The sequence below is a fragment of the Arachis ipaensis genome, chromosome B10, assembly GCF_059453495.1.
Source record: "Arachis ipaensis isolate K30076 ecotype BB chromosome B10, ASM5945349v1, whole genome shotgun sequence".
NCBI classification, from domain to species: domain Eukaryota; kingdom Viridiplantae; phylum Streptophyta; class Magnoliopsida; order Fabales; family Fabaceae; genus Arachis; species Arachis ipaensis.
The window spans coordinates 9,155,879-9,180,870 of NC_142435.1; the positions used below are offsets into that span (position 1 = coordinate 9,155,879).

General features: G+C 35.6%; 3 protein-coding genes across 3 annotated transcripts; 2 read left to right on the top strand and 1 right to left on the bottom strand.

The window, feature by feature from the left end:
* The first annotated feature begins 2,946 nt into the window (after positions 1–2,946).
* LOC107621723 (Zinc finger (CCCH-type) family protein) lies at positions 2,947–5,464 on the top strand. Its single transcript, XM_016323738.3, has 2 exons — positions 2,947–4,307; positions 4,834–5,464. Exons 1-2 carry the CDS (start codon positions 3,488–3,490, stop codon positions 5,112–5,114), a joined length of 1,101 nt encoding a protein of 366 aa, XP_016179224.1. The 5' UTR covers positions 2,947–3,487; the 3' UTR covers positions 5,115–5,464.
* A 13,533-nt stretch (positions 5,465–18,997) lies between these two features.
* NUDX19 (nudix hydrolase homolog 19) lies at positions 18,998–22,270 on the top strand. Its single transcript, XM_016324763.3, has 6 exons — positions 18,998–19,784; positions 20,055–20,195; positions 20,286–20,390; positions 20,821–20,920; positions 21,478–21,570; positions 21,799–22,270. The coding sequence occupies exons 1-6, from the start codon at positions 19,152–19,154 to the stop codon at positions 22,080–22,082; spliced, it is 1,356 nt and encodes a 451-aa protein (XP_016180249.1). The 5' UTR covers positions 18,998–19,151; the 3' UTR covers positions 22,083–22,270.
* A 334-nt stretch (positions 22,271–22,604) lies between these two features.
* On the bottom strand, positions 22,605–24,527 carry LOC107622748 (uncharacterized). Its single transcript, XM_016324764.3, has 2 exons — positions 23,237–24,527; positions 22,605–23,091 (listed from the first exon to the last, which is right to left on the bottom strand). Exons 1-2 carry the CDS (start codon positions 23,924–23,926, stop codon positions 22,801–22,803), a joined length of 981 nt encoding a protein of 326 aa, XP_016180250.1. The 5' UTR covers positions 23,927–24,527; the 3' UTR covers positions 22,605–22,800.
* Between the last annotated feature and the right edge of the window lie 465 nt (positions 24,528–24,992).

The window sequence follows — 24,992 nt, forward strand, 5'->3', positions numbered from 1 at the left end:
ACAAAGCCTTATCCCACTAAGTGGGGTCGGCTACATGAATCAAACGACGCCATTGTGCTCTGTCATGTATCATGTCTACAGAGAGATCGTTTACATGTAGATCTCGTTTGACCACCTCATGGATGGTCTTCTTAGGTCTTCCTCTACCTTTCGCCCTTTGTCCATCTTTCATCTCATCCACCCTCCTGACTAGATGTTCTATCGGTCTTCTTCTCACATGTCCAAACCACCTGAGACGCAATTCAACCATCTTTTCCACAATGGGTGCTACTCCAACTCTCTCCCTTATATCTTCATTCCTTATTTTATCCAATCGCGTATGATCACTCATCTATCTCAACATCTTCATCTCTACCACACTCAACTTATGTTCGTGCTCCCCTTTAGCCGCCTAACACTCCGTACCATAAAGCATAGCCGGTCTTATAGCGGTGCGATAGAATTTACCTTTAAGTTTTAAAGGCACTTTTTTGTCGCATATAAAGCCAGATGCACTCCGCCATTTTGACCAACCTGCTTGAATCCTATGATTTACATCATGTTCAATCTCTCCATTATCCTATATAATGCATCCAAGATACTTAAAACTTTTAACTTGTCGTAGGATGTTTTCTCCAATCTTCACCTCTATATTAGTGTTTTCTCTTCTCAGACTGAACTTACATTCCATATATTCCGTCTTGCTACGGCTTATGCGCAGACCATATACTTCTAGAGCTTCTCTCCATAACTCCAACTTCTTATTTAGGTCTTCCCTTGACTCTCCCATAAGGACGATATCATCGGCAAAAAGCATGCACCATGGCACAGGCTCTTGGATGTGCTCTGTGAGTACTTCCAAGACTAATGTGAAAATGTATGGACTTAAGGATGATCCTTGGTGTAATCCTATACCAATAGGGAATTCCTCTGTCATACCACCTTGAGTCTTCACACTAGTTGTGGCCCCATCATACATGTCTTTAATTACCCGAATATATGCGATCCTTACTCTCGTCTTTTCTAAAACCTTCCATAAGACCTCCCTTGGTACTCTATCATACACTTTTTCCAAATCAATAAACACCATATGTAGATTTCTTTTATTACTACGATACCTCTCCATCATCCTTCTTAATAGGTATATCGCTTCAGTGGTAGATCTGCCTGGCATAAATCCAAATTGATTTTCCGTTACTTGTGTCTCTTTTCTCAGCCTCCGTTCTATCAACCTTTCCCATAACTTCATAGTATGACTCATAAGCTTGATCCCTTTATAGTTTCCGCAACTTTGTATATCCCCCTTATTCTTGTATATCACCTTATTATTTTTTTTAAATATATAACAAATAAATTTGATAAGTTTTTAATTCTTAGCTTTCTTCTAGCGTAAGTATAATCTATTACTATAATTTTCTTTCATAAAGTGTATATATAATATAAAGAAAGCTAAGGCGGCGTATTAATTATATATATATATATCATTAACGTATGTGAGAGGAAAGAAAACGGAGAGAGAAGACCGAGAGAGAACGTAAATTCTTTTGAACCTCCAGCTTCGATTTCTTGAAATCCGTAACTCCAATAAAAAATCTAATCCGGTAAGAGTATTCGTAACCTCCTCCTCTACACGTTGGTACCATTTTTTATTAGTGGAAGTTGACAGTGACGTAGTTCCTCTTTCCTTTGGGTTTGGTCAACGGAAGTTTTAGGAGGCACGGACGATTTTGGACATTTTCTTCTTCGATAGCTCACTCAGAAAGCTTCTCCTGAGCTTTGAATATTTTGATTTCGTACGAAGATGCAGGTAAAAAGGTATCTCATTAGGCGTCTGGACAGTTGAAGCGAAGTGGTTACTGTGTTATTTTGTTGTGCAGTAATGTATATACACGTACTTAGCTTTCTCTCCACATAACTTATTCTTTTTGATCCTCTTAGAGGTTTATGGAGAGGCAGGATTTTGTTTATGTACATCTTGGGTTTTGGATATGTATATATATATATATATATATATATATATATATATATATATGTAAATATTCTCCGGCCAGCCTTGACTTCGCAGACTGAATTAGGAGCTTGTTATTTTGTACTTATGGCTTTCGATTCCTCCTTTTATTGTCTTACGTTTTATAGTTATAGTTTGCCTCACACGCAAGTTGTTCCGTTTCCAGAGCGTGGCGCTTTTCATTTTACGATTTTGTTTTACCCAATTTTCAAGGCTCCTAGTCTATTATATTCTTTCTACTATTATAAGTATGTATTTTAATTTTTAGAAGTCGTAATATCTCGCCACCTCTGTTTTACGACTTAAGCGTAAATTTTTGGGTGGTAGGGTGTTACATGTGGCCCCATCATACATGTCTTTAATTGTCCGAATATATGCGATCCTTACTCTCCTCTTTTCTAAAACCTTCCATAAGACCTCCCTTGGTACTCTATCATACGCTTTTTCCAAATCAATAAACACCATATGTAGATTCCTTTTATTATTACGATACCTCTCCATCATCCTTCTTAATAGGTATATCGCTTCAGTGGTAGATCTGCCTGACATAAATCCAAATTGGTTTTCCGTTACTTGTGTCTCTTTTCTCAACCTCCGGTCTATCACCATTTTCCATAACTTCATAGTATAACTCATAAGCTTGATCCCTCTATAGCAACTTTGTATATTCCCCTTATTCTTGTATATCCCCTTATTATTATTTTTTTAAATATATAACAAATAAATTTGATAAGTTTTTAATTCTATTTTTAGATTTTTTATGCGATTCTAGATGTTTATTTGGATGTTTAAAAATAAAATTTTAAAAAATTAGTTAATTTCAATTGGTATAATATTCTCGATCCTTCTTATCTCAAATATTTTCTATTTTCCTTTTTTTTATCATGGAATATTAATCTTTTTTATGTTTATAAAAAAAAAACATTTTTAAATTTCAATATCTTTTTTGAGTGTCAAGTGTTACTATAGTCAATGTTGGTTGTGTGTTAGGCGGCTAGGGTTTTGGAGTTTTTGACTTTCTTATGCCAACAAAAAGGCTTAAACCTTGCACTTGGCCTCCTTCTCCTCCTCCTTCATTCTATAATTCGTGATCAATCCCTCAAAAGATTCAAACTTCGATCACCCTTCTCCTTTCTCTTTTATCGTTTCAATCTCTGTCTTCCCAATTCCTTCGTTTTGATCCTTCAATCTTTTTCTCCCTCTCAGTATTTAGCCTTAAACCCTCAATTTCCTTTCTTTTCTTTTTCTTTTTTATTGGTACTTAATTATTTGATTTGATTATATATATTGTATCAGAAATTCAGAATCAGCATCATTCTCTGGACTTCGGCAAAGCCGTTGAATCGGTTCATATAACTCCGATTGCATGTTTTGAATTCTTGATCTGACTTGTTCAGCAAGAACGCTTTTTTTTTTTTTTTTTTGTCTTCTTCAAAGAAGAAAAGAAAAATCGAAATTTGATAGAACAGTATCAAAATCTGTTCCGTGATAATTGAAATTATGAATTTCCCTGATAATATACAAACATTCACGATGTCACCGACGAGATTCGCATCAACGGATGCCATTGATGTGAGGCTTCGTCAAGTTCCAATGAACAATGAATCATTGGACCTGCATTCGCATTTGGACCAAACCCCTTTGGCCAAGAGGCCAAGAACTTCAATGGAGAACCTCAATGATTCGCCAAGGACGATGAACACGGCAAACCCTGCAGGGAACAAAGGAACGAGCCACATTTTCTACAAAACCAGAATCTGCGCAAAGTTCCGGCTCGGAACCTGTAGGAACGGCGAGAACTGCAACTTTGCGCACGGCGCCGACGATGTGAGGCAGCCACCACCTAACTGGCAAGAAATTGTTGGATTGAGAGGCAATGACGAAAGGTCTTCAGGGAATTGGGATGATGATCACAAGATCATCCATAAGATGAAGCTATGCAAGAAGTTTTACAATGGTGAGGAGTGTCCTTATGGTGAGAGGTGCAGTTTCCTTCATGAGGATCCTGGAAAGTTCCGGGAGGATTCGAATTCTGCGAGATATAGAGATAGGGAGAGCTCAGTAATAAGCATAGGGACTACTAATGGTTCACCGCCAAAGGGATATGGTGGTGGTGATGGTGGTGGCTCTAGGTGTAATAGTTCAGAAGGTTGTGGTAATAATAGGGCTGTGAACAATGGTAATGGTGGTGTGGCTGGGTTGAATGTTTCAAGGGGTTCTTCCAAGGGTACTTATTGGAAGACTAAGCTTTGTATCAAGTGGGAGACTACAGGGCACTGTCCTTTTGGTGGGGACTGTCACTTTGCCCATGGACAAGCAGGTACATGCTTATACTTATGCATAATCCTTTTAAAAACATATTTTTGTTATTCTTGGATTTGGTTATGTATGCTAGAGTTGGTGCTGTTATAATTTTGTTGTGTTTGATTATATGGATTCTGGTTTATGTGGGTGCTGTGTAAAAAGGTAGATGCTTATTCACATTGCATAGAGATGTTGAATTCTATGTTTTGAATGTGTCAGTTTGGTTATTAAGATGTTGTCAGCAATGAATGGATGACTTAAATATGGCGTAGAAGCCACTATCATCTCCCTCACTGTCATGATCAAACTAAAGCAAGCGTAATTGGAGATAGGATCCTCGCCTAATTGAGAGCCTCTGTATTTTAAGTTTTTAACTATGTCATGTAGTTGAACCCTTACTTTTTGTTCATGATTCTGACTAACTAGTTTGATGCCTGGCTGAGATCACCGGGATGTACTTTCCTTAGCATATGAAAACTTATACATTATTAGTGTTGCAATTTCTCATCTGGCTACAATGTATTGTTTGTCTTGAAAACCAGAGTTGCAAGCTCCTGGTGGACGCGCTGAAGCAGAAGTTGTTGGAGCTATTTCAGCTTCAACAAAGTCTGCCGTTCCAAATTTACCAAATGTTGTATCATCAGTTCATGCCAATGAAGTGCACCCCAGCAACACGGCAAGTGTACCTCCGGCGAATGAAGACGGGCAGGGTAACAAATCTCTGCTCAAGTGGAAAGGATTTAAGAAGATCAATCGGATTTACGGTGATTGGCTCGATGATTTTCCACTTGTGCACAACTTGCCAAGTAGAGTGGAGACCTGAGTTTGACTTTGTGCTGTTTGAATATAGCCAATTGTTGGACTAGGATACTGAAAACCATGGTCACTGATTGTTGGTGATCAATTCATAGTTTTTTTTTTTTTTTTTTTTATTATTCTTAATATTTCTTTGTGTCTGGTAAAATTGTTACAGTTTGCAGTTTTCTTGTTAGAGATGTCCAATTGTAAGTACATCTCAGGGATCTTGATGGAAACAAATCTTTTAGGACCTTTTTGTGGGTTTGAGGTTTAGGTATTCAGCAATTGTCAAATTCTGAACCCACATCCAGGCCATAAATTTTGATTCAAGTGTTAAAACTATATACTGTAGTTTGTTTCTATTCTTATATTAAATGTTATATTAAATGTGATTATCTGTTATTTTGATTGTTTTTGCTAGTTCTTCCACCCTGAAATTCCAAGCAATGGAATCACAAATTCCCTTCATAGAATGCAGAGACTTGAAGAGATTTAAAAAAAAATGATTTTTTTTTTTAATCTAAAAAATGATTTTTGTCCGTGAATAGTGATCACCCCTACCTGTAATGTCTTTGGTTTTCACCTTTTGGATGGTGAAAACTCAGGTGCAGATAGTTTCAGGTGAAGTTGAGAGCGATTAGAAAACAATTATTTAACAACTCTCAACTAGGGGTGTACAAGGCCCGGTCCGACCCGAAGATCTGGCCCGGGCCTAAAGGAATTTGGGGTTTGTTGGCCCGGACCTGAAGTGGCCTGGCACTAACTCGGGAAAAAAATATGAAGCCAAGAGAAGGTATGAAACTGGGACCGGACCATAGCTCGGGTCACCCGGCCCGGTTGGGGGGAGGGGGGGAGGAATCAGTTTCTATTTTCTAATTTCCTAAGGGGTCTAGGGCACTCAGATCAGATGCATTCACGCCTTCACTCTTCCATGCCTCACTCCCCCTCTTCCACGCACCCTGACCCTGCCACAGTGTCACCCTCAGACTCAGAGCTCAGTCCCCTCAGCCCTTCCCCTCCGCTGCTAGCCTTTCCGTTGCAGCCCATCGCCACACTCTTTCGGTCTTTTATATATTTTGTAATTTGTATTTTGTAGGTTTTACTAATGCATCCATATCACAAGGAACAAGTTGACAACATTAATAGCAATTGATGGATGATGACTATTCTTCTGTGGTCAATGTTGTGTTATAAAGACTATGAGTTAAAGTTCTATGTTTAGGAAGAACAAGACTTTAGTGTAATGTTTTGTGTTATTTGTATGTGACTTAACTATTTAGTGTTATGAGATAATATTAGTATTGATTGTGGTTATGTTTTAATTTTAGATAATGGTTGGTTCTTGTTATAATTTTTTAAGTGAATTTTACTATGTGAATTGTGAAATAATGGTTGGAGATTAGGTGATTTTTACATGTTAAAGACCTGGTTTTCATCCGGCCGGAAGGTGCATAGGTTTCATCGGGTGTAGGGTCGGGTTAGTGTCTAAAAATTAGGTCCGGTCTATATTTCGGGTCGGGTCTGGGTTAGGCCAAACCCGGTGTGGCCCGGCCCATGTACACCCCTACTCTCAACTATCAATTTCACAGAGTAAATCCTCATAGGCCATAGTGGTCCCTGAGATTCACGCAATTACCCAATGTGATCTTTGAGATTCCATTTTCACTATTGTAGTCTCACAAATACAGTTTCGGGCATCATAGTGGTCCTTCTGAGTATCTTTCCGACGATGAATAAGCTATCACAGCATTAACGTGGCATCACTTTGCCACGTTGGATCTTCTTCTTCCCTTCCGCTCTTCCTTCCCTTCCACACCAAAGCCCCATGGAAGCAGCTCTTCCTCCCCTTCCGTACCAAAGCTTCTTCTTCTTCCTCCTTCCAACACCAAAGCCCCACGATAGCAGCTTCCACAACTTCTTCTTCCTTCCCTTCCGCACCAAAGCTCCACGGCAGCAGCCTCCACAACTCATGCTTCTTCTTTTTCATCCTTCCCTTCTACCTATACAAACCCTGCTCCTCATCGGCCTTCCCCATCGCCCATGCACATTGCTCTCCTCTTGCCACGTCAACCACCTCTACTGGCACCATCCATGATCGTTTTTTCTCTGGCACGTTCCTCTAAAATGCCTTCCTGAATCTGGACACGCCATTCTTCTTCTTCCTCACGTACACCCTTCCCAGCGGAGCCAAGAACGAAACTCCAGCAGTGGTGACATCGCCAGAACTAAGCGGCCCGAAGAAGGAAAGACCAAATTGGGTTTAGCGTGGCAAAGTGATGCCATGTCAGCGCTACGATAGCTAACTCATCGTCGGAAAGATGCTCAGGGGCCACTATGGTGTCTAGAGCTCTATCTGGAGGACTATAATAGTAAAATTGGGATATCAAAGATCACATTGGGTAATCGCGTATTTACTCCAACTTCATTTGAAATTAACTGCACTTGAGTTTTCACTTTCCACCATTCAAAAAACCGAAGGCATTACAGGTAGAGGTGATCACTATTGACCGGCAACTATTGATCTTATCATAATTGGTTTGGACTTTTTACTACTATTTTTATCCATAAATGTTCAGAACATTGATAAATGATAAATCTATCCACAAAAAAATAAAATTAATTTTATATCCATAAAAGATTAATTTTTACTGATAAAATTATCTAAACTTTAAAAAATTATTTAGAATTTCTAAACTGTCCTCCTTACTTATCTTAACCCATCTCTAACCCTTACCATCACCTCCCAAATTTCCAACTCTTTACCACTATCACCCAAATTCATCATCATCCAAATCTCATCCTTAACTACCACCACTGTTATAGCTGCCATCGGCTATCACCACCATCACCATTGTCGCCGACATCACTCATCAGTACACCTCCACCACCACCAATAACTCACAGTTCGAAAATTCCTAAAACCAACATTTCTCTTTCTCTCTCTAAATCTATCATCAGTATTACCAGAAATTTAGCTCCTCAAAATCCTTCATGAGTATTATCTCCAGATTTCAAAACTAAAAAATTTTCTAAAACCCCACTTGAAAAATCAAAGCAGAGAGAGATGAAAAAAAAAGCAGTAACATTCAAATGGTGGACATGGTAGTGGCTCGTCTCACTCCTAACAGCAGCTCCTCCCCTATGTGTTTCCTCCTTTCCACTGCATAGTGTCCTCTTTTTGTGTCTCAACTGTGACAATAGTAGCTCCTTCCATCGTCTCCATTTTTACTCCTCACCATCGCGTCTTCTCTCTTTCTCTCTTTCTCTCTTTCAGATCTTTCAACAATGACAGCGGCGGCTGTGGTTCCCCTCAGTCATCGCGCTCTTCTCTTTTCTCTATCTCAAATTATTTTTCTCTCTCATTATTTCTGTTTCGTCGTCTTCTTCCACGACGAGCTTTTGGTAACAGTTGTTGTCGTGAGCAAAGAAAACTAGGTAGGGTGTAGTATCAAAGTGTTTACGGAACTGTTAGAGAGGAGGTTTGTAATTTGCTCCTGGATGAGACAAAGGAGATTTGTTATTTATTCCCAAATGAGAAAGAGAATAGATTCGTTGGCAGTGATTGGAGGAAAATGAAATAGTATAATAGTAGTGGTAAAGAGAATGAGGTGGCAATAGTAGTAGCATGGTAATGGTAATGGTGGTGGTAATAGTGGTAGTTGAGGACAAGTGGTAATAAAAAAGGATTTAAGTGGCAGTGAAATTTGAAATTGAGATGGTGATATTGTGGGTTAAAATTTGAATTTGAGATTAGGTTAAATTAAAAAATAATTTTAAAATTTTAAATAATTTTTTAAAATTTAAATAATTTTATTAATAAAAATTCATCTTTTATCGTTATAAAAACAATTTCGTTTTTTATTAGAACACTTTTACCTTCCTCTACTTCTTCCTTTGAGAGATAACCTTTTCATTTTATGGCAATATTATTCATGTTCTCTCACCAAAGAAAAAAAGAGTGTAATAGTTATGTAAACGTAAAAAAGATGTACTTAGGTAGCGTTTGGTGGAGAGATAGAGACGAAAAGACTGAGACTGAGAGACAGAGACTAAGAGATAGAGATTGAAATAAATTTCAGTATTCTGTTTGGTGCAAAATGGGAGACAGAAATTGAAACAAGAATGAAACTCTAATTTAATTTGCACAAAGGGTAAAATTAGAATTAATTAATTGAAATGAAGGTATTTTAGGTATAAAATGTTATTAAAGTTTCAGTCTCCATCTCTAAAAATTTTAGTCCCCTGTGTCCTCACTTTTTGGAGGTACTGAAATACTGAAATTTTAGTACCAGTCTCTAAACTAACAAACATGATACTGAGTCTCAATCTCTCCGTCTCTGTCTCAGTACCTCAAAACAAACGCTACCTTAGAGTTTGTTTGGGAAGTTTTAAAAGTTATTTTTTTTTAAGTTTTTGACTTATAAAGAGTAGTAGTATTAATGTTTAATGCAATTTTCAAAATCAAATTGTAACTTTCTAAGAAACTATTTAAATGCTTATGGAGAAGTTAAAAAAATAACTTCTCTCATAGTAAAAAAATTTTTATAATTTTTTTTAAATAAATACTTTTAAAATTAAAAAACAAAAAATAAAATAATTTATGTATAAACTATTTTTAATATAAATATTTATTATTTAAACTATTTTTTTAAAAAAATTTAATTAAACTGTTTATTTAAATTGAACTTTAATCCAACCTAATTTATAAGTAATCAATTAATTTAAATTTTTTTTATTCAAGTTAATCCACTTGAGTGTTCAGTGTTTTACCCGAAATTTAACGAAGAATTGGTTTCCACAAAGGAAAATTATTTGGTGAGGACAGCAAAAATAAGCATGTGATACTGACATTATGTGTCAAGCTTGGATTGTAACACGTGTAAGATGCATTGATTGTAGGGTAATTATGAGTTCCAGTTTTCGTTTCTGGTAAATAAAATTAATGATATTAATTCATGATTAGGTGTTGATGTATAGAGCATATTTAGGCCAACTAGAGGGACCTAGATAGTGAGCCTAACAGGTGGGCTAAAGTGAAACGGGTGTTTTTTCAGATTGTATTGTTTGTTTGCAAGTATATGAACTTCAGTAGAAGTTATTATTTGGAATAAAGGAGAGAAAAGATAGTCGAAAAATAAAATTTGTTTTGGCTGGGCAACATTTTCTATTGTATAAGTTATGGTAGGAACAAAAATATGGAGAGGGGGAACAAAAGAAGGAAAAATGAATATCAAAATTTTAAGTTTGAAAAATAATTGAAAAAAATAAATAATAAATTTTATCTTTTTAATCCTATAAAATTAATATTTGTCATTTTTTTATGTTACTAATATGTATTTGTTTCTTCTTATAATTAATTCTTTATTCTTATTTTACTCACATCTGACTTGATGCCAATGCTTATTTATTTGTTCTTACTCTAATTTCTTGATATTTTATCACTAGTTTCATACAGTTAACTTAAATCAGGTCAACAACTTAAATAATAATAAAGTAAAAGATAAATAGGTCCCTGACCTTTTTTCACGCGGACATTTTTGTCCCTGACCATTGAAAAATACTTTTAAGTCCCTATTGTCTTTAAAAGTTGGACGGATAAGTTCCTCTGTCCAAATGCCTCTATCAGACCCAACGGAAAAGTTTGACATGGCTCTCGTAATACTTGTCACGCGTACGCGTCGCCTGGCAGACTTCCCTCTCATGCGTACGCATGTGTCACGCGTACGCGTCACCATGAATTCAGCAAATCCTCATTTCTTAATGAATTCTCCACTTTGCATGCTTTTTTTTTCATTTCTTTCAAGCCATTCTTGCCTTTAAAACTTTAAATTACTTAAAGAAACATATCAAGGCATCGAATGGGAGAAAAGTAAATTAAATTTAGCCCTAACCCCATTACAACTCTTGAAAAGACCTCTTGATATGTGTATTCATGCATTGAATATATGTTGATTGGTAGAAGAAGAGCAAGCCTTAGAAAGCAAGATTAGTAGAGAATTAAGAGAATCGACCCTCAAACACTAGAAAGATTAGAGTGCAAACACTTCTGGTGAGGGTTCGATGCTCAATCCCTTGTTCCTTGCTTTCACGAGCTTTCTTCTTGCAAGTATATTTATACTTCATTTTGAGATTTGAATTAGTGGAATTCATAAATCATCATATTATCTTAGCCCTACTTGTTCATATATGTTCTTGGAGATTGATTCATTTTTAACCAAGTAGGCAGACGCATTTTGCATATTAGTTGATGAACCACAAAATTTTAGTATGAGGACATGCTAATATTTAAGTGTGAAAAAGTTGATGAACCACAATTTTATGGTTTATATTGTATTGAATTTGGTAAATTTTATCAACTTTTTTCACATTTATTCACTAAAATAGCATGGTTTTGTGAATTTCTCTTAAGTGTGCTTAATGATTGAAAACATGCTTTCTGGGCTATTAAATTGCTAAATTTAATTTATTTTTCTCCCATTCGATGCCTTGATATGTTTGTTTGAGTGATTTAAAGTTTTGAAGGCAAGAATGACTTGAAAGAAATGGAAGAAAAGCATACAAAGTGAAGAATTTATGAAGAAATGAGGATTTGTTGAATTCATGGCAACGCGTACGCGTGAGAGGAAAGTCTGCCAGGCGACGCATATGTGTGGGTCACGCGTACGCGTGACAAGCACTACGGGAGCCACGTCAGACTTTTCTGTTGGGTCTGACGGAGGCATTTGGACGGAGGGACTGATTCGTCCAACTTTTAAGGACGTCAGGAATTTAAAAGTATTTTTCAATGGTTAGGGACTGATTTGTCCTTTACTCATAATAATATTATCTTTGGAATTAATACTAATATTCTTTTTTTTTTGTAGCATGTATTAATTAATTTATATTGTATAACAGTAATTTTAACATAATGATTAAGTATGATAAATAGTAAAAATAATTTTAATTTGTGGCAATTTAAAACAGAAAGAGTGAGTTTTTTAAGAAAATGTGTGAAACTTGTATTTAATTTATCATATATAACATGTTATAATATTTATATTGTTTATTATATACAACCGATGAGGTACTGTCAATAAATAATATTCAATATGATTGTGAAAAAAAAAATTAATATTAATATTCATATACTTTGTATATAAATTTATGACATAAATAATTTTTATGATGATATAATTTGATTATATATTTACACCAAATAAATAAATTTAAATTTAAGAATTTAAAAATTTAATTTCTTAATTAATGATATCTTACTTAACATATTTTGGAGCATTTCTAATTTTTTTGGCCGAACTCATTAAACATAATTATCTTAATGTTTATTTGTATGCCATTAATAAATTTATTCTATGACAGTAATAATGTTTAACGTTGGCTTTAAATTTTTTTTATTACTATTAATTTATTATTGTGATTTGATTTTTTTATTACTGTACACCTTAACTTGCACAAACAAATATAAATGATGTTTTTCTTTTTTTTTTCTCCTAATTGAACTATACTACCTTTTGGCTCTTTATTTTTTTAAAGTTCTCTTACCCTTTTCTTTTAAATTTAATATGAAAATTCATATTATACCAACAAGAAAAATTAATATGTTTTTTTTTTGAAAGACAGAAAAACTCAACACATTCAGTAGAGCGTACAACAAGAGAAATCAATATCTTTAATAATGATAAACCAACAAGAGAAACTCATATTAAACTCCAGCATTTTGTCTCATTCACCAGCCTTGTAACACCCTACCACACGGAATTTTATGCTTAAGTCATAAAGTTAAAGTGACAAGGTATTACAACCTCTAAAAGTAAAAGTATATATATAATAATAGTAGTTGAAAGGAATTTATACCGAGGAGCTTGTGAAGAAAAGTTTAAAACAAAAGTCGTAATGCTTACGTAAACGGAAAACTTGCGTACAAAGAAAACTAAGGTTCATAAATCTAAATATATAGAAAGTAAGATAAGAGAGTCAATGATACAAAATAACAAGCTCCTAACTCGGCCTGCGAAGCTAAGGCTGGCCGGAGAAATAATTACATACATATATACATATCTCAAAATCCAAAAATACATAGCTAAAACCCTAATTTTCCATAAATCCTCTAGGAGGAGAAAATAAACAAGTACATAAGAGGAGAATCTATATATACATATATCAAAAGACTAAAAAAACCCCAAAATAAACCACTTCGCTTCAGAAGCTCCAGACGCCTAGTGAGGTGCCTCTCGACCTGCATTTGAAAAACAACAACACAGTATGGAATGAGAACCAGAGGTTCTTGATAATGAGGAATTGTTGTGTCGGTCTATAATTTTTCCTATAGAAATAAGAACTTCGTTGTAAGCATAGTTCCAAACCAACAAACAATTCTCACATAAAAAATTTGAGTTGTCACATGTACAAACCCCAATAAAAGTTAACCGAAGTATTTAAACCTTAGGTCGTCTCATAAGGAATTACAATGAAGTGAATGATTATTGGCTATGAAGGAATACGGGGGGTTTGATTTGATAAGAGGACAAGAAAATAAATGGTAAGAAAAGTAAAGAAAACAATTAAAGAAAGCAAGTAATAAAGAGAGACATTCATGGCAAGGATTGAGAATATAGGTTTTCTATCCTAGTCACTAATCATAACAATAATTAACAAGAATTTATCCTATTTCATTATCTCCAACAATGGAAGAAGGTATAATGTTATCTTCACATTGAGAGAAAGTCAAATAAGACTAGCTAATCTCAATCCAAAAGTCCTAATCAACTCACTAATTGAATTAGAAAGAGATTAGAGTCAATGAAAACAATACTAGCTAACAACTCTAGATCACTAACATAAGTTGGGTCTTAATGACTCAAGATTGCCTAGTTCCTCTTTCCAAGCCAAGAATGCTCAAAAATCTACTTTAACAACTAACCAAACATTTTGTCAAACACTTGGAAAGCATAAAGAGAAAGCATAATAAATTGCAAGGAAGAATAAAATCTACCAACTATCAATTGCAAGGAAACAATAATACCAACTCAAATCAACAATAAAAGAACATCAAACATGAAATTGCATTAAAAGAGATCCAAATCCAACATGAGTTCATTAACATAAAAGAGGCATAAAGAGGGAAATTAACACTACAAACTAAGAGAATTGAGATGTAAAAACAGAAAATTGTAAAGGAAACAAGATGAAAATAAGAATTAAACCCTAGATCTAAGATGCAAAATACCCTAGGAACCCTAATTCTAGAGAGAAGAGGGATCTTCTCTTTCTAGAAACTAAACTACATGATGCTAAGCTACAACTAATTGCTCCCCCCTTTTGTCCAAGCTTGAATTCTGCATGAAATATCCTCAAAAACGAGTTGGATTTGGGCCTGGACAGCTCAGAAATCGCCTCCAGCGATTTCACTTTAAGTGAGTCACGTGTCAAGCGTCACGCGTACGCGTGGACGACGCGCGCGCGTCGCTGGCAAAACCTCTTACTCACGCGTACGCGTGGGTGACGCGTGCGCGTGGCTTGCAAATCTTCAATTCACGCGTACGCGTGGCCCTCAATTCTCTAAATACTCATTTTTTCATGAATTCTCCATTTTGCATGCTTTTCTCTTCACTTCTTCCATCCAATACTTGCCTTATGAACCTGAAATCACTCAACAAACACATCAAGGTATCGAATGGAATTAAAGTGAATTAAAATCACCAATTTAAGGACTTAAAAAGCATGTTTTTACACTAAAGCACAAATTAAGGGAGAATTACAAAAATCATGCTATTTCATTGAATAAAATGTAGAAAAAATGTGATAAAATCTCCCAAATTAAGCACAAGATAAATCACGAAATTGGGGTTTATCAGTTCTCAGCATAGTAAAGGTGCCACGCATATAAGATATAAAGTCTTGGGATGCCAGAGGCAATCCTAGTACGCCGACACTCAGATATAAAACTTAAGGAACTAAAAACAGAAATCATAAATCAAGGTGGTCTTTTTAGGGATTTCTAACTTAAACAAGTCTTAATCCTAACTAAGTCCCTAACTTCTCTACCTTTCCTCCGTTTCTCTAGCTCCGGTAAATTTACATAGACAAACAAGCAAAACAAGGCAAACACAAGTAACTCACAAGTAATACAGATAGCAATTATAACAAATAGCAGATTATAATCATGTAGGTAATCTCATATAGTTCACAAGCAAGCAAATCATACAATACGCACATGATGTATGCCTGTCCTATGGCTGTTGATATCAACTGTCGGTTACGTAGCCAGCCCGACATGTCCTCAAGCTCAAAACTCACTACGGGGAGAATCCCCAAACTGATATGGGAAAAACAACACCCCAAGCTCAATGATATTCATGGAAAGAATCCTACGCTGATATGAGGAGACGACACCCCAAGCTGACATGGGGGAGACAACACCCCAAACTCAATATTATCCATGGAACGAATCCCATGCTGACATGGGGAGACAACACCCCAAGCTCAAAATATTCAATTATTTCTTATAAATATCATTTTCATTCTCAATAATAATTCATAGCTCATCTCATCTTTCTCAACGTTGCCTTACTCTCTTAAGTGGTTCATATATCACTTTCATAATCTTTGTCGCCTTAAATACTATCTTCTCCAACTACATATTACTTTTTAAAAATCTTCCTTCATTTCCAAGTTACTGCCATTTCCTATCTTCATCCTATTACTAAGCTTTCTAACAAGATCTAGAATCAAAGGAATGTAAATTAGAGGTTTAGAGGTTTGAACTTAAACTTTAAAACACAAAATCTATTTTTTGCTGAAACAGGGGCAACGCGTACGCGTGGGACACGTGTACGCGTGGGAGTGCATTACTGAAAGGTCACGCGTACGCGTGGGCGTACTTTTTCCTTCCTCGCGTACGCAAGCACCTTGCTCACGTACGTGAGATACCCAACCCGAAAAGGTTGGTTGCGTCGCGTGTAGGTGGTCGTGTACGCAAGCTTATGCAGAACAGCAAAAATATTGAATGCCGCATAAATTTCAGCTTTGCACTCCAAACTTCCGACGCGCATAACTTTTTTGTTTTAAAATATTTTTCGTTCGTTCTTTGAATGGCATAAAATTCACGGATCCAATTTTCATATAAAAGAAATTTGAAACAATTTGGGGGTTCGAAAATTAAGTTATAGCTCGCCAAAATTTGGCCAAAAATAAATTTTTCACAAAAGTTCATAAACCTCTATTTTCATCAAAACAAACTTAATTCTTACATTCCACTTATATAAATAGCACCATAGCATACCATTTACAGCATCATTATCCCCAGATCCTTCTAGAATCAACCACACCTCAATTTTATATAATCTCATACACAATTTCTCAATTAACCAACAAAATCATCATCAATCATCATATAGCATTCTAGCTTTATTACCCACATCAATCATCATCAAACCACCATACTCATATCAAATTACACACATTATACATACAAGCTCCCATCTCAACCTCCACAAATCACTAATCACATACATAATAATCATTCTAAACCAACACAACATCACAATTCATTTCCTATCTTAGGGTCACTAGCCCAAATTTTCACAGAATATTATATATTAAATACGAGAAACCTATACCTTGGCCGATTTTCCGTTAAACCCGGAATACCTCAAGTGTTTCCGCACCACAAACTTATCAACACAACCCCTCACCAAGGAGCCTAGCTTCAAAAATCGATCTCAAGCTCCCATATGCTCAAATTAATTTCACTTCTCGACCAATTTCCAATCTAACAACATAATTACCATTAAAATTATCTTAGGGTTCACAAATTCAGTAAGGTGACAAGGGTTAGAGTTTTCTTACCTTACCATGGCTCAAAAGAACAACACCCAACAATTCACGCAAGCTAATTCGGTCCTAAAACATCAAAATTGACAAAATCTCAATGCCCAATACATAATATTTTTGAAATTAGGGAAGGAGAAAATTGAAGCTGAGAAGTGATTAGAGTATTGGACTTTGTAGAGAATTCCGAGACGAACGTGTGGCCGCTGACGGCTCGTCAATCGGAACTCCGGATCAAAAGTTAGGTGAAATTAAAATTTTTGTAACAAGGGTTTGCATGATCTTTGCTCCCCCTCCTCTCTTCCGAGCGTGTTTCATCTTTGAAACAAGGAAAATGGCTGAAGTTTCATTAATGAAAGGGAGAAACGGGTTGGGCCTTGGGCCCAATACAGGCCGGTTCGCTTGGTTTGACCCGTTTAGCCTAATATTGGGTCAAACTTTTTAAAATTAGTGTCAAAATATTAACATAGCTCCACAGCCAACTTGAAAATGAGCTATTAGTCTCCGTACACGCGTGCACTAACACCTAAACACATAACGTAAGCATCACATGCTTACTTTTATTATCATCACCAAAGAACTTTCCTTTTACAAAATGGTTTCCGATCCGTTTTTCAATTCAACAACTAAAAAAAATTCATAGAAACCACAATGCAGTATTAAAATTGTTTTTTTTAATTATTAAAAAAAGATAATTTTTTGTATTATTTTATTTTTTAATGTATTTGATAAATTATTTTAATAATAATAATAATAAAAATAAAAATATTAAAAAATAAAAAAAAATTACAATTTATATTTTTTTAAAAAGTTTTTTATTCTAAAAATTTATAAATAAATAAATTTTTTATATTATCCTATCTAAATATAATTATTAAATAAAAAAATTTTTATATTAAATATTTAAATATAAAATTATTTTTATTTTTTTAAAAATTCAAATAATTTATATTTAATTAATTTATATTATTCAAAGGTAATGAATTTTTTAGGAAAAGTTACGTATATAAAATATATGAAAATTAAATTTATCATATTATAATTTTTAATACTACATATGTTTCTGTAATTTTTTTATATTTATAAAAAATCGATACAAGGTATAGTGATTTTAAAATTGAACGTAGCAGTTTATGTGGATTTGTGTATTGAGTAGAAACCACTAACTGCAATTGGCTATAGCAGTTTCTAAAAATTCATGGCGTTACACTCTTGCAGCGTGACAGTGAAATTGCATTTGCGGTTTTCGCCAAACTAGGATTTCTTCTCTACAGCTTTGTCATCCCATACCAAAAGCGAATGCAATTGGAGTATGGAAGTTATAGCTAGTGCCTTCTCCGTTTTCACACTAAATTTTTCAAAATCTAGGCTCTCTAATTTGCTGAATACATGGTTAAATGAGAATGGAATATTTAACTTTTCTACTTCTTCAATCAATCTATGAGCTATTTGATCTAGAATTTCTTTTTTCCAATGAATACCCGTGATTTTCAAATGAGGTGGACCTTTAGGACGTGCACTCAGAGTTGGAGGAGTGCAATCCACTTAGTAGGTTCAGCAACATTAAGATCAATTATATGAATTATTTTTTTTCCTTTTATTGCCTCAATGATAGCTTGATTTGTTAGAACAAATGCTATTTTCACTAAAAAAAATCTCATAGAAGAGCTTTCGAGTGAGAACTTCAAAAACCATTACCATTCTAGTTGAGTTGAAGTAATTCTCAGATTTTTAAGCAGAAAAAAATTCTTATTTAGCTAAAGCCTCAAATAAAATTCATCATTGCGCTGTAAAAATGCAACGTCACAAGTCTTTAGAAATCGCTGTAGCCAATCGCGGTTTTTTTATATTGCCGTTTCTTCAAAAACCGCAATCCACGTAAATTACTGCACTCTATAACAATTTAAGTTTAATTTTAAAACCACTACCCTCTATAATTATTTCTATAAATATAAAAATTTACAAAAATATCTGCAATATTAAAAAATTATAATATGATAAATTTGGTTTCAAACATTTTATATACCTAAACTTGCCCAGGTTTTATTCTATTTAATTTTTCACAATTTGCAATCCATGGTTAAGAATCGGTTGTGTCATCAGTGGAACGAAAACTTGAGAAGTGACACGTGTCATTACAAGAGACACTCTTCATTCAACGGCCAATCACCACCTACCCACCTTTTTGGAGTCTCTGTTTCAGCAGCTTCTTCAAAACTCCAATGGAAACAGCAACATGCTCAACCTCAAACTCAAACTCAAACTCAAACTCTTCCTCCTTCCTTCTCCCTTTCCTCTCTTCTCCAAAGTTGCTACCTTTAACAAAACCCCACTTCGGATCCTCTCTCTAACAACGGATTTCTCACCCCGAAACTCTTCCACCACCACTATGTCCATAAACCTGCGCACCCATGTCTTCGCCGGAAACCCCTTACACTTCAAATCACACAAAAACATTGACTCCTTATCTCCCTCTTCGGCTTTCGAAGCTCTCACCGCTCGAATTCTGGGCAATTCTCAACCTACTCCCACTCCCCTGAATTTCAAGGTTCTGCCTTTCAGAAATGGGAAGGCCTTGGCCTCTGCCGCCGCTGGCTCCGGCAACTCCCCGCCGATTTGGAATCTGGGTTGGATCGGTTTGGATGATCTGAGGGGTATATTGGGAAGTTCCGGTGCGCAGCTGAGCGCTGAGTCATTGGTGTATTTGGGATCAGAGGACGACGTCGTTTATTGGGCAATTGATGTTTCTTCTTCTGAGGCTGTTGAGTTTGGTGCAAGGGAGTTGAGCTTTGTGGAGGTACGAACGCTAATGGTGGCTTCTGATTGGCGCGATTCACAAGCAATGGGAAACTTGGCTGTTGCTGGCCATGTAAGTTAAGGGAAAACAGTATTTGACTTATGATTGTTCAAAATTTGATAGCTTTGACTATGATCATTCAAAATTTAATTCATGGATCTGAATACTTCAGTTAGAGCTTTACAGTTTTTGAATCTGTCAGATTCTTTGGTGTTAACTGCTTAGTTGTATAGCAGCTGTTGTGATGATTATGTAATTTTGTTTGATGGTCTTTTATTTATCATACTTCTGTCCATGATACTGATAGGGATTTCAAATTTCCTAATTACTGGGTTTGGCCAGGCCAAGGCACTGCTAGAATGGCATAATACTTCACGATTTTGTGGACATTGTGGGGCGAAAGCAGTCCCAATGGAAGCTGGGAGACGGAAGCAATGTTCAAATGATTCGTGCAAGAAAAGGATATATCCACGCGTTGATCCGGTTTGCTATTTTAAGCTCTAACTGTTGATTTGATAAATAGATGGTCAAGTATTCTGCTAAAGTGTTTTTTGTTCACTTGATCTTATGCAGGTGGCCATTATGCTAGTCATTGATCGAGAGAATGACCGTGCCCTTTTGGCTAAACGATCAAAGTTTGTACCTCGATTATGGACCTGCTTATCAGGTTTCACAGAGGTGCATGTCTTGACCGAATTTAAGACTTTTCAGTTTGTAGGGACTTCATTATTAGACAGCTTTTTCCCTAGCTATCCATGAAGTGACTAAATTAAAAAAGGGGGAAGAGAGAAAGAGAAAAGGGGGGGGGGGGGGGGTTGGGTTCTCATCTAAATATATTTTCAAGTTCAGCAATAGGGTATGTCCAACTTAAGGTCCATAAAATTTATGTGGTTTTAATATTTGGTCTTCCTTTGATGCTATTAAGTGGTAAGCATATTGGATTGGCTGCATTCTTTCCTCAGAAGGAAGAGGAAAGGAAAACAGGCAGAAATGGAACCAGGTTTCATTGGACTAAGTTTGCATGGATCATTTCCTAGTTTTTATAGTTTCAATTAGTTGTACACACATGTAGAAGTTTAATTTGCATGTATCCACTTGTTGCATTTAGGCAGGAGAAAGCTTGGAGGAAGCTGTGAGAAGAGAAACATGGGAGGAGACTGGTATTGAAGTGGGAGAAGTTGTATATCACAGCTCTCAGCCATGGCCTGGTAAAATATATTCCACATACCTATGTTTAACTTTATGTTCTCATTTAGTATTTCTCTGTATTTGCCACATGACAAACATGTGGGATTCTTAATTTATTACTACCTTATATAAAAGCAGTTTGTTCAATCTGAATACGGTTTAGGAATTCATGTCACTACTGATGACGATGGTTATACACTTATACTTGGTAGAGTATTAACAGCAGAACTCGATTCAATCAATCTTTGTTTCCCGTGCTTTATTTTGCATAATAGCATGAAGGTAACCGAGTATGTGAATAAGTTCTTTTCCGCAAACTAGTTACTAGTAGTTCTGTGGTGGTTTAGTCATGTTTGAAGTGACTTAATGCTTTGACTTCTGAATATGTTTGCTCTATTTGAGACTTCTAATTTTATCATATGTTGGCAACCTTCAGAAGCAGTTAAGTACAGGTTAACATATGCTTATGTAATGATGAATTAAATAATGATTATATGCGGTAGACAATTTCTTTGCCAAATTGTTAAATACACACTAACCATGTTGGTTATCTTTTTTTTATATATATATATTTTAGTTGGACCCAATAGCATGCCATGCCAGCTGATGGTTGGGTTCTTTGCATATGCAAAATCCTTCGAAATAAAGGTTGACAGGGAAGAGTTAGAAGGTACATTGAGTTTTAGCTATTTGCTTTATGAATAATGCTTCCTTATGGTAGAATTAGAGGATGTATCCTCAAGAAAATAAAGTCTATTTTACGGCACATTTGTATGTAAAATAAGATCATGAAATGGTATAGCATCATACAGCAATAGCTTCCTTCCCACACCATATTCTCACATTTCTTTTGCTTATTGGATATTGTGACAACTGATGCTGAAACTTGCTTGTGTAGATGCTCAATGGTACAGTAAAGAAGAAGTAAGAAAAGCATTGACGTTTGATGAATACAAGCAAGCACAAAGAAGTGCAGCTGCAAAAGTAGAACAAATGTGTAAGGGAGTAGGAAAGAATCAAAGTTTGGCTGCAGATTTCAATGTTGGAACTCAACTTAATCCAATGTTTGTTCCTGGACCCTTTGCCATAGCTCATCACCTTATCTCTTCTTGGGCCTTTGCAGACCAAAATGTAGTAAATGGTGTGGGAAGCAATTCAAAACAACCTGTTAGTAGTATTTGATAATGACAAACTTGTCGGACTGGCTGAAATTATTTTTGGGAACTATCTTATTAGTGTCATGTATCATTTTATCTCAGTATAATAGGTGGATTTGGTAAAGATCATCATTTTATCATTGTATCTTATTATTTTTTCATGTACAACACACAATCTATATTAAAAATGAATTCCATATTTTGTTTTGCTTATTTGTTTTCAATATATTACAACTGATTTCATTCTCCGGTAGTCAGAAACTTATTGTGATTATTCACTTCACTCTTATTCTACTTCCATAGTTGAAGGTTCCCATGTGATTGCTTAGCAGAAAGATATTTATGAATGGACAATTTGGGGATTCTGATATTTTCCCTTTTTGTTTTTGTGGAAAAATGTTGACAATAAAGTGTCATTTTATCAATCATTACAAGAACGAGTCTTATCCTGACATAGTAACATGGGAGTCATATCTTTCCATCACATAGGGTTGTGATTTTTATGAAAGAATTGAAAAGGAGCTACTAATAAGAGAGTTCTAGTGCATTGATACTAATGCTCATCAAAATCTGCATTCTGCAACACATGTACATGGCTCTAGTACTATGATTTAACCCAGTTATTCTTGCAATTGATATAACAACAAATTTTCACACAACACAACAAAATCTTTCCATATGGGGCTTGCTTTCTTACATGAAATTCTCCGATCATTATGCTAGATTTTTACAAGAAATGAATGCTAAAATTTCTCTTGTACCTCTTGTGTTGTTTCTGCCCATCGTATAGTTGACCTGGCCAAAGCATCCATGGGGTCTATACATTTTCTGAGGAGAGGATCATTGTGAGGGAGAATCCCAACCAAATCATCAGATGCCAGAATCACCACATTCACTGCCCTCATCAAAAGCACATGAATGGCGATTCTAAGTAAATTCCTTGCCCCTTCAATGTCCTTTCTGTTCAATGCCTCCACTGCCGGAACCATCATGTGTTCCTCAGTTGCTTTGTCTAGCAACACCACTTCAAATCCCTGCACATGAATTAACACTAATGTGCTTAGAGGTCTAAAGAAAATGCTACTAATCTAAAAATGCATAAGAGCTCAAAGCTACTAAATACTAGTAATGCTTTGATTAACATGAGAAAGGGAGGAAAAACAGTAGGATTTAGGATACCTGATTTTGAAGCTTATGCTGATAATAACTAGCTACCAAAACTGAATCTGTGGTCAGCAGGCCGATACGAACACTGCTCGAAGCGTGAATTGGCTTCAAATTGGAGTTCTTGAGCTCCATGGCCATGCACTCACCAACATGAAGGAAAGGCAATGAAGAATCCTCAGATATCTCACTGTGCCAAGCATGTGATAGATGGCATGGCATGACAAAACAGGCAGCTCCAGACAGCTGAAGAATCTTCCTCTTGCGCCGCAAATTCTCAATCACCAATTCCTGATTCATCTTGACTTGATCAATTCTGCTCCTGTGCGTAGAACGATAAGGATGGCGAATCGGAAGCACTTTGCTCAATACAGGATCACTGCAGACAACAAAAGGAGGGCACTCTTTGCCATTCCTTGAGCTCCAACAAGCAAGCTTCTCCAAGAAAATGAGAGTTGAAAGAACTGATACACCTCCTATGACTCCAACAGTGTTTGGCCGTGTTATCACACTAGTGTTTGAGCCTTGCTCCCAACTGTTTCCACTTCTATCAGTGAGTGGAACTTTAGATGATAACTGCAAAGATGTGCTTGAAGAATTTGTCCTTGCTTTGCACTGATGATTCCTCTTCCTAAAAGCAGTGCCTATCAGAAGTGGAAGGGGATTCAGTGTCTGAACAGACATCAATATACCACCTTCCAGCATCTCTATCAACTAATCCTCCCTATGATGCTTACCTATGTAATTTTAAGCATCATCAAATAATTTACATACATCTATGAAGTATGTGCCTTTTAGTTTTTTATGTTGTCAACCAATCTTATCATCTCCAGTAGTAGTTCTCTACCTGTGAAGAGTTTCCAATTTACAATGATTCAATCAAAGTTTTGTCACAGTCACAGCACTAAACTCCAGAACTCTCTTGCTGAGCCTTTTATGCATTCCACCTAACTCTGAACAGCTTTTAAAGCCCAAGATTGTGCAATAGTACAAATCCAACATCCACAATGCAGAATCTCCTACTAAAGGCAACTTAGGAATTACCGAATTATTCAAATTAAATAACCCCAGTAGATTTTTGTTAGCAAATAGCATGCCTATATAATTAGGCCATGTAGAGAGCAAAGTGGTAGGAAAATGACAAATTGGACATTAGCATAGTGATGGTGTTTTGAAATTATTACCATGATTAAGGTTTCAGTGTTGCACTTCAATCATATGAGTTAATAATTTGTGTCTATATGCCTAGATTGCACTACTAGTGAATGAACAAGATACACATACAAGTTGATCCATGAAAATGGATGCTGTTAAAACTTAAAGGGGGTTCATGTGACATGTCTTACAGTTACACTACTGTAGCTGTTTGTCGTACTGAATTATTGCTCTTGCAACGACACATAAAGCAATGAACGTCAGACACGTGTCATTTGTGTGTGTATGCTTTTGTATGCTTCATGTCCACTTGGCTTTTTTGTCTTGTGCTTAAGTTAAACAATGGAAGAATTATTTGTCTGGTGCTTAATCCTTGTCCCCACTCTCCATTCTTAGCTTGACATTTTGCAATCTTTGCTAATAATCTAGTAGTTATTATATTATATTAAAATTGAATTTCTACGTTTAATAATAAAAGTAACGTGGCATGTTGTTGAAAATATTTTTCCATTTACTTCTTGTAATTCACTAAATCAAATTAATAATAATTAATTAATAATATCAATAATTAATTTGAATAAATATCCAAATATCGTATAATTTATTATAATTTGTA

Coding starts and splice junctions, on each gene's coding strand:
- NUDX19 (XM_016324763.3), top strand. CDS start 19,152: ATGCTCAACCTCAAACTCAAACTCAAACTCAAACTCTTCCTCCTTCCT. Junction 20,391..20,820: donor GCTTATCAGGTTTCACAGAG/GTGCATGTCTTG, acceptor TGTTGCATTTAG/GCAGGAGAAAGCTTGGAGGA. Junction 20,921..21,477: donor CAGCTCTCAGCCATGGCCTG/GTAAAATATATT, acceptor TATATATTTTAG/TTGGACCCAATAGCATGCCA.
- LOC107622748 (XM_016324764.3), bottom strand. CDS start 23,926: ATGCTGGAAGGTGGTATATTGATGTCTGTTCAGACACTGAATCCCCTT. Junction 23,092..23,236: donor AGCATAAGCTTCAAAATCAG/GTATCCTAAATC, acceptor ATTCATGTGCAG/GGATTTGAAGTGGTGTTGCT.
- LOC107621723 (XM_016323738.3), top strand. CDS start 3,488: ATGAATTTCCCTGATAATATACAAACATTCACGATGTCACCGACGAGA. Junction 4,308..4,833: donor CTTTGCCCATGGACAAGCAG/GTACATGCTTAT, acceptor CTTGAAAACCAG/AGTTGCAAGCTCCTGGTGGA.